This window comes from Anopheles coluzzii, chromosome X (assembly GCF_943734685.1).
Source record: "Anopheles coluzzii chromosome X, AcolN3, whole genome shotgun sequence".
In the NCBI taxonomy this organism is placed as follows: domain Eukaryota; kingdom Metazoa; phylum Arthropoda; class Insecta; order Diptera; family Culicidae; genus Anopheles; species Anopheles coluzzii.
This window is the reverse complement of record NC_064669.1, coordinates 14,233,200-14,240,970: the sequence shown is the minus strand read 5'-3', so window position 1 is coordinate 14,240,970 and position 7,771 is coordinate 14,233,200. Positions and strand designations below refer to the sequence as shown.

At 40.8% G+C, this 7,771-nt stretch overlaps 2 protein-coding genes and 1 long non-coding RNA gene across 3 annotated transcripts; 1 reads left to right on the top strand and 2 right to left on the bottom strand.

The window, feature by feature from the left end:
- LOC120955049 (uncharacterized) lies at positions 1 to 2,962 on the bottom strand. Its single transcript, XR_005751764.2, has 2 exons — positions 1,078 to 2,962; positions 1 to 1,002 (listed from the first exon to the last, which is right to left on the bottom strand). It is a non-coding gene; the product is annotated as an uncharacterized LOC120955049 (long non-coding RNA).
- Positions 2,963 to 4,687: 1,725 nt separating this feature from the next.
- Positions 4,688 to 5,418, top strand: LOC120956241 (mitochondrial import inner membrane translocase subunit Tim9). Its single transcript, XM_040377619.2, has 3 exons — positions 4,688 to 4,843; positions 4,928 to 5,023; positions 5,124 to 5,418. The coding sequence occupies exons 1-3, from the start codon at positions 4,790 to 4,792 to the stop codon at positions 5,256 to 5,258; spliced, it is 285 nt and encodes a 94-aa protein (XP_040233553.1). The 5' UTR covers positions 4,688 to 4,789; the 3' UTR covers positions 5,259 to 5,418.
- A 25-nt stretch (positions 5,419 to 5,443) lies between these two features.
- Positions 5,444 to 6,315, bottom strand: LOC120956233 (protein yippee). The gene is made up of 3 exons (XM_040377610.2): positions 6,003 to 6,315; positions 5,743 to 5,902; positions 5,444 to 5,642 (listed from the first exon to the last, which is right to left on the bottom strand). Exons 1-3 carry the CDS (start codon positions 6,118 to 6,120, stop codon positions 5,573 to 5,575), a joined length of 348 nt encoding a protein of 115 aa, XP_040233544.1. The 5' UTR covers positions 6,121 to 6,315; the 3' UTR covers positions 5,444 to 5,572.
- Positions 6,316 to 7,771: the final 1,456 nt, after the last annotated feature.

Below are 7,771 nucleotides of genomic sequence, written 5' to 3'. Positions count from 1 at the left end.
TAGTGGAAAGATTAACATATTTATATAGGACCAGGAAGATAGCTGTAAGAAATATGCTTCTGATGATGATGATGCAAGAACATTGCAAAACGGCGCTGAGCATACGATTAACAGATTTTTTTTGAAATTGACGGTTGTATGGGACAACTTTTCCTTATGTAGAAGGCAATATAATTGTATCTTGTTTCGTTTCAAAAATTGTGAATGCCCCTTAATACAGTTCAAATCACAAAAAAAACTGATCTCGTTCAATAAAAAAGCTGTTCTTAGAGAGAGGGGGTTGAAATCTTGCATTTTTTGCATTACGTAATTAAATGATTATGTCCTATCTAATTCATTTTTTTCTTAGGGCGTCCTTTGCACTTCCGTGAGAATGAGCTACGAGAAACGCTTTTTATTGTGCCGGATACAACGGCACTGTTTTTCGCATTTCGTAGTTTTTTTTGAAAAAAATTCTCAAGGGATTCAAAATCTACTTTTTGGCCATCTACATTCCCTACGTCAGCAAAAAGCCGCAATACATTTACATATCGTCGAAAGGCTATTTTCGGTCCAGTAACTCCTCTACCGCTCCAGCTACATTCAACCAAAAACAATCTATTGAACATAAGGTACAAAGCTTCGTGAAGTCGCTCCATTGTTGCTGTGGCCTTCATTTTGGCCTGCAATTTACGCTTCACGTCCTCAAACTGATCCTCGAAACCTAGATTCTGCTCGAAATCAATTAGCTCCTTTTTAGATGCAATCAACGTAATAATTTCCTCGTTTTCTTGCGTTGGCTGTATCATTTCGGGCGTTTCTTGCGGAACTGGATTTTGGTCGCGTTGAAGCAGCCACTCAATAATCTCGTCGTTTTGCATTTTAATGTCAACAACGATTTTGGTTAGCATTTGAATTTGTTTGCTGTTTAGCAGGGCAATCTCAGCGCATTTGCAATGATGTCCTGCAGTCCCGCAACAGCGTACAGAAGAAGCTTCGGTGAGTTGACGATGCATTGTTCATCTGGAATTATGAATGTTTACGATGCTTTCATTATTTTCGTATATTTTTGATTAGAAATAGGTTTGATATACTTACAGGTTGTAGTAGAGCGAAGAAGATAGGTTTTTATCTCTACGATATTGATGATAGATCAGCCGATTTATTTACTAAAAGAGGGGCAACGATGTGACACAAATGCACAGTAGCTTTTGGTAAAAGTAAGGCGGCGCTCTTGCACCAATCGAACACGACATCCGACTCGAACAAACCCATATAACCTTTAAGTTGACAACCGGATACCCGGGTATTTTTTTCAACTTCGAACTGCAATACAGGGTTTACCAAGTCACTTTGCGATGTGAGCTGCACAATTCATCTCACTTGATACGTATTTCTATTCTGACGTGCTACTTCATTTGGACCGAAATAATTTTCTATTCCGCCGCATTCATTTTCATCCATTATATGAAGTCTTTTCACAGGGGATGTTAGCTGGAGCCGTCCGCGATGTCTACATTTTTTTCAAAAATAAATTTTTGGGCTTTTAGTGCTGATTTGTGATACAACTATGTTGTTTAACAAAGAATAGAAGTTTATCTTTGCTCCGCTGTAGCATTCTAGCCGAAAAATGGATTATTCTTTGAGATATTAGCATTTGAACCTGCTCAGTCAAATCTGCTTATAACTCAATGAATAACCCATGTTTCGGCTAGAATGCTACAGCGGAGCAAAGATAAACTTCTATTCTTTGTTAAACAACATAGTTGTATCACAAATGAGCACTAAAAGCCCAAAAATTTATTTTTGAAAAAAATGTAAACATTGCGGACGGCTCCAGCTAACATCCCCTGTGAAAAGACTTCATATAATGGATGAAAATGAATGCGGCGGAATAGAAAATTATTTCGGTCCAAATGAAGTAGCACGTCAGAATAGAAATACAGGCGGTCCCCGAGATACACGGTTAATGGGGACCGAAAACGGCCGCAAAATACCGCGTATCTCGAATTTCCGCGTAAGTCGAATCTCGTGATTTCCAGCTAAAATATCACAAATTTTCGTGTAATTTTGCAAGTAGGGAGCGGTTTTAGTCATTTTATGAATTATTTGATATGATCCTGACTGAATATAACAGTTTTAAATCATTTTAAAAAGTTTTTAACATTGGATCGAAACGGAAATTATTTGGAAATTTACAATTGATGTGTCAAAACAGTACAATTTTCTCAAAGAACTGTCAAATTAAAAAAAACCGTGTATCTCCGAATCCGCGTATAAGAGGTACCGTGTATCTTGGGGACCGCCTGTACGTATCAAGTGAGATGAATTGTGCAGCTCACATCGCAAAGTGACTTGGTAAACCCTGTAACTTTTGATTCATTGCTTTTATTGACCTGACATTTTCCGTAGCCTCCCAACTTTTAATTTGTGATTTTTTGGTGTATAAGTTGTAATTTTAAACAGCCTGTAAGTATTTTATTTGAATTTTTTTTTAACTTTACCACGTAAGTTGGCAACCAGCATACCCGGGTATTCCATACATTTTGTATGGAAAATGACGTTTCTCTTCTTCCTCTTTTCGTATTGTGCTTATTTTCGAGTCAAATTCAAGCGATTCCAAATTTCAATATGACCGTTATTTTTATATTAAAATGAAAAAAAAAACTTAATGAATAAATGAAATAGAAGAGAATATATGGTCGGCACTACTTGCTTACAGCATTAAAATATAGAAAGCATTGTTTACCTATGAAAATCGTAAATTTTTTGCATCAAAACGTGTGGAATACCCGGGTATGCCGGTTGCCAACTTACGTGTGTAAATCTGGTTCCCAACTCTACGGTTAAGCAGCTCATTTTGGCACGCTAAAGATCGCTGCTTGAATTCGCCTTTTGCAGTAGATAAACAGCATCAAAGTTCTATGTGGGTCTTTCAAACAGCGCCTAAGCAGCTTCCTTATGCCACGGTGCCAGGGATTATTTTTCTTTGTGTTTTAATTTCAAGCAAGCGTCATCGATGAAATAAACAATAAGATTTGTTTCGTTTAAACACATATGTATATTTCTAAATCTTTTGTATTGATGAATTACACACAATTTTACACAAATTACTGATAATTCACAATCACTTCACTCAATATTCATTCTTCAATTAACGAATCTAACTTGTGCAGCAGCAATGAGATAATTGCCGGCGTCCGTCTTTGACACTTTGACAAGAGCCACCTTGAACCGATGTCATGCATTAAAAAGCTATAAAGTTCCACCAAGTTCAGTACCCTTTCTTAACAAGCCTTCAAGTTCTATTATGAACCCTACACATAGTGCTAATCAGCCGCAAACCCAAGCGCCACAGATTAACCTTAAACGACTGGAAAATTGAATATCCATAGAAAAAAATGAAAGCTCCACAGCTTCATTGGTTTGATCAATAGATGGCGTATTACAACTCAACATTATATTGCTATCCTTTTCTTGCAATGTGTTTCGACAAGTTGCATCTAATCATGACCAATATAGTCTTCTAAATTTCCGAGCAAAAATCTATATATATGGTCGTGTGGTTAGTTACGTGGGTATCAACACCAACAACCATTGCTCAAATCTCACTTGCTTCAGTGCTGGTGGTTTTCGTTGGATTTGGTATTTAAACAATCGTATCGCCATTCTAGTTCTAGCGATGCATAACTTCAATGCGAAACCATACAACAGTACAGAGGAAATGAGAAAGCTCTCCTCCAAGCGATGAAGCTCAACTGGTTGGGGTATCCCACCAACAGAGAGCTCCACCAGCTTTTTCGCTATTTTTAGAATGCATGAGTCGTTTGCCGTCTGCTAAACGAAGTCTTTCTATATTCCGTTTAGGTAGAGAACTTGAGTCGTTTAGAAGCCGTTTAGTGGTCGTTTAGTGGATTTGTGGCACTTGGGAAGTTCCAAAGAGTACCATGTGCCTGTTAAAAAGCTCCATAGTTCCGCAAAAAACCGCCTATCTGTTAATCAGCCACAAAGTACGACATCGGAACGATTTTTCGTTAAACAGCCCTAAATCAGCTATAAAGTACGAGCTGGCTATTTGGGTTAAACTACCAACGTCACACGAAGCGTAAGCTCAAAAAGTTTACGCCTGATTTGTATGGGAGAACGTAAACTTCCCGTCAAAGGATTAAAGGGTTGAATGACTGAAATCCAGTTTACGCCAAAGTTTACGGGTAGGGTCACTACAAAAGGTGTTCAACAAAAATGCTGCTTGGGTTTGAGATAAACAAGCGTTACGCGTAACGCTAACGTAACGTAGAGGGTTGAGATTTACTTTTACCCGACCTCAATTTACCAGAAATTACATCAAAATTACACACCACACGTTGTTTAGCTTGACCTATTTCTCACAAATTAAGTTCTAAATTAAAGATCTTTTGTTAGCTCGACCGTTCTTATAAAATTTGAGCTTGAAAAATAAATTTGAAAAACAAGCTCCAAAAACAACCGTTAAAGTTGTCCATGTTGTTGTAATAAAAGCTCACGGTAAATCAAATTCCATTGAGCTGAAACATTCCCCAAAAAACGCCCAGCATTTAGCAGGAAAACGTGCCGTTTTATTTCGGTACACCCGCAAGTCTGGCGGCTCCGTTCACCATGCGCCCATGCCAAGTGCGCGCGTTTGACAGCCCGCAGTCGCTGTCAAAATGGTAACCTCGCGTACCTGTCAGCCCTGTGCCCTTCGCTGCTGTGTGCTATTGATTACATATACACCCGCCCGTTGTGTTAGTTCGTGCTGCTGCAAAACGGCAAACCGCGAGAAGGCGCAAGCATGGCGGCACAACAAATTACCATCGATCAGCTGGACAAGGATCAGATCAAGTCGGTAAGTGTTGGTCTGGCGAGCGTGGCCCATGGTGCCCTTCTCCCAAAAAAAAAAAAACACTAATCGCCATGCTTCCCGTCGCAGTTTTCCGACTTTCTGCTGTCGTACAACAAACTTTCCGAGCTGTGCTTCATCGATTGCGTGAGCGAGTTTACCGGTCGGACGGTGAGCGACAAGGAGGTAGGTGTGCTGTTGTTTACGTTGACGTCGTGCGCTGGCCAACCAAATATTTAACGCCCGCTTTTCCCGCTGCCAACCGAACGGTTTGGCCCTCCCGCAGGACAAGTGTGCGCTGAACTGCATGGAAAAGTTTCTCAAGATGAACCAGCGCATCTCGCAGCGGTTTCAGGAGTTCCAGATGCTGGCGAACGAGAACGCGATCGCGGCGGCCCAGAAGCTCGGCGGTGGCAAATAAGCTGCCGCCTGCTTTTACCATCATCCCTTGCTGCTCCCCCCTGCGCAAAGCCAGCCGCCCACGGGATGGTGCATTTAGTTTTCTGCTTCATATATCTTTTTTTGTTTTTTTTTCTTAATCTGTAGGTTGAATAAATCATTGCCCTGTTAAAGGCAAGCCACATCGGTGTACAGCACAGCGTTGGGTACGGGTTTATAAGGGTTAGTTTATATTAAAAAGCTATATTTTCAGTTCGGGCTGGTTCGCCTCATGCGTACGCGGAGAAGGAGAGTGTGAGAGTGGTGCGACTCCGGATCTGGGCGGGCGAATGGTTATCATGCATCGGGGAAGCCTTCCGATTCGGCAATCAGTGCGTGCTCGAGAATGACACGGCCTTCCTTGTACCTGGTTGTTGGGTTAGTTGGAAAAGGAAAATGAAAAAAAAAAAAACATTAGCAATCAATCTGCAACGATTCCTAGCTCCGTTTTCTCCGCCGTCACTTACTTTTGCGTCTCCTCCGTCGCAAACTCGTACATCCAGCCGAGCTTGGCCTTGCAGTTCTTGCACATCACGTCCCGCACCATATGGCGTCCGGTCAGCATGATGCGATCCTGCACCTGGGAGTACGTCAGGTTGACCACCCGCTTGAACAGATAGGCGCGGCCTGCCGGGGGACGAAAAAAGGGGGAATCGGAAACACGCAAGATTAGCGAATGATAGTGTCCGCCGTCGTTTCCCTTCGTTTCTCTGCCCCCTACACCTACCAGTGGCTCCAGTGAAGCGGGTGCTAATCAGCTCCCGTTTGTTGGTGAGATTCGTCTCGCACGCAGCGCAGTTGTACAGCTTTTGACCGTTTATATGCTCGAGGAACACTTTCCCCATCTTGTTGGCCGATTTTCACACGCTTCGGTAATAGCTGGGGCACGCAGGGCGATCGAGCACGAGAATGGAATGTATGGATGGCTGGTTTTGCTTTGTTGTCCGAAACGCCAACAGTCGGGGCACTTGGATGCTTTCTTTATTTTGATTGCGCTCTGCTACGCACCAAACAATACACTGCACAATTGGTACGACGTCATAGGGCGATGCAGCTGTCAGCCGTAAACGTCACATCAGCTGCTCGATAAGGTAAAGTGGGGCCGAAAGCTCGGCAATTTGTTGGTATTATTTATAAGTAAATTAATTGCACTCAAATGATGTTATAACCCTTTTAAATGCTAAAAAGGTTCACATTTATATATTGTTTTGGATTAAGAGTAAAATAAATGCAGCAATTGTTCTCAGCATACAACTGCTCGAAATGAAAGCTTTCGAGCAGCGTAGCCGATGAAAGCTTTGAAAGCGCAGTTGGAAAGCTTACCGTTCGTTGTTCTCAGGCAATTACATTAATTTACCGTTAATTTTCATTGTTTAAATAACAGTAATTTAAGCGCAGTTTAGCGGTACGAAGTGTGTTCGTTTGTTTTTCTTTCCAAAGTTGAAAAAAGTACTGAGTGTTGATTTCATAAAATGTGGTCTGAAGAAGACATTGTAGAAGACTAGTAGCGGTTTAGTGCAACCCGTGTGGAGTAAAAATAGAGTCGAGCTAAAAAAATCAGAAATGTGAATTTTGTATTAAATAAGGAAAAAACGATTGAAAATAAAAGTTCTGTTGTAATATTACGCATTCTGTGTTATTTTGTTACCAATTTCATTCAAAAAGTAAATTATTGAATAAAATCTGTAACAAATACTAGAATAGGTAACCCATACGCCATAGATTAAGTTTTAACGACTGTAAAATTGAAGTTACACGCAAAGAAAAAGAAAAATGAATGAATGAATGAATTAATTTATTTATTCATATGGAACCGGATCTAAGAGGACTCTCTCTCTTTCTCTCTCTCTCTCTCTCTCTCTCTCTCTCTTTTTCTCTCTCTCTCTCTCTATCTGTCTCTCTAAGAGGATCCGATCTCCGACAGTAATCACTTCACCTGATCCAGCCATCGTGTTCGTTGTGCTCCCTTGAGCCTTGTGTCGATCTGGGAATCGCTGTCGAACACATTCTTGGTGGGGCAATCAGGTACTTCGTCTTCGTCGCATTGATTATTGCTACTTCGCGATGTTCAAGAGCAGACAGGAGAGTCTGTCACCTTGCCTCAGACCCCTGTGAGATTCGAACGATTCCGACATCAAATTCGACACTCTCACCTTGCATCCCACCCCGTTTATGGTGACATCTAATAGCCTGATCAATTTCAACATCAATCCAAGAGACGACGTGCATGTTGTTGAGTCGTGCGAGCTGACGACTGTACCACGGGACTGTCCTTCTTATTTATAAGATGTGTTTTGGATAATTAAATTATGTTGCATTAAAACGAAGAAAAATTAAAATCAGGCCACATTTCATGCCTTCAGTTGTTTTTTAATGGTCAATGAGGGTAAATCTTTGCATATCAGTAAGCTCGAAGTCTCCATAAAAAATAATTTATGAAAAAATAAAACATTATCTTCATGGCAATTCTTGCTATTTTTCGATAAAATAATAACA

Excerpts from the sequence above, each read along its gene's own strand:
- LOC120956241 (XM_040377619.2), top strand. The coding sequence starts at position 4,790 with ATGGCGGCACAACAAATTACCATCGATCAGCTGGACAAGGATCAGATC. Across the intron at positions 4,844-4,927 it reads ACAAGGATCAGATCAAGTCG|TTTTCCGACTTTCTGCTGTC; the intron begins GTAAGTGTTGGT and ends TTCCCGTCGCAG. Across the intron at positions 5,024-5,123 it reads GGACGGTGAGCGACAAGGAG|GACAAGTGTGCGCTGAACTG; the intron begins GTAGGTGTGCTG and ends GCCCTCCCGCAG.
- LOC120956233 (XM_040377610.2), bottom strand. The coding sequence starts at position 6,120 with ATGGGGAAAGTGTTCCTCGAGCATATAAACGGTCAAAAGCTGTACAAC. Across the intron at positions 5,903-6,002 it reads CCGCTTCACTGGAGCCACTG|GCCGCGCCTATCTGTTCAAG; the intron begins GTAGGTGTAGGG and ends GTCCCCCGGCAG. Across the intron at positions 5,643-5,742 it reads GCGACGGAGGAGACGCAAAA|GTACAAGGAAGGCCGTGTCA; the intron begins GTAAGTGACGGC and ends CCCAACAACCAG.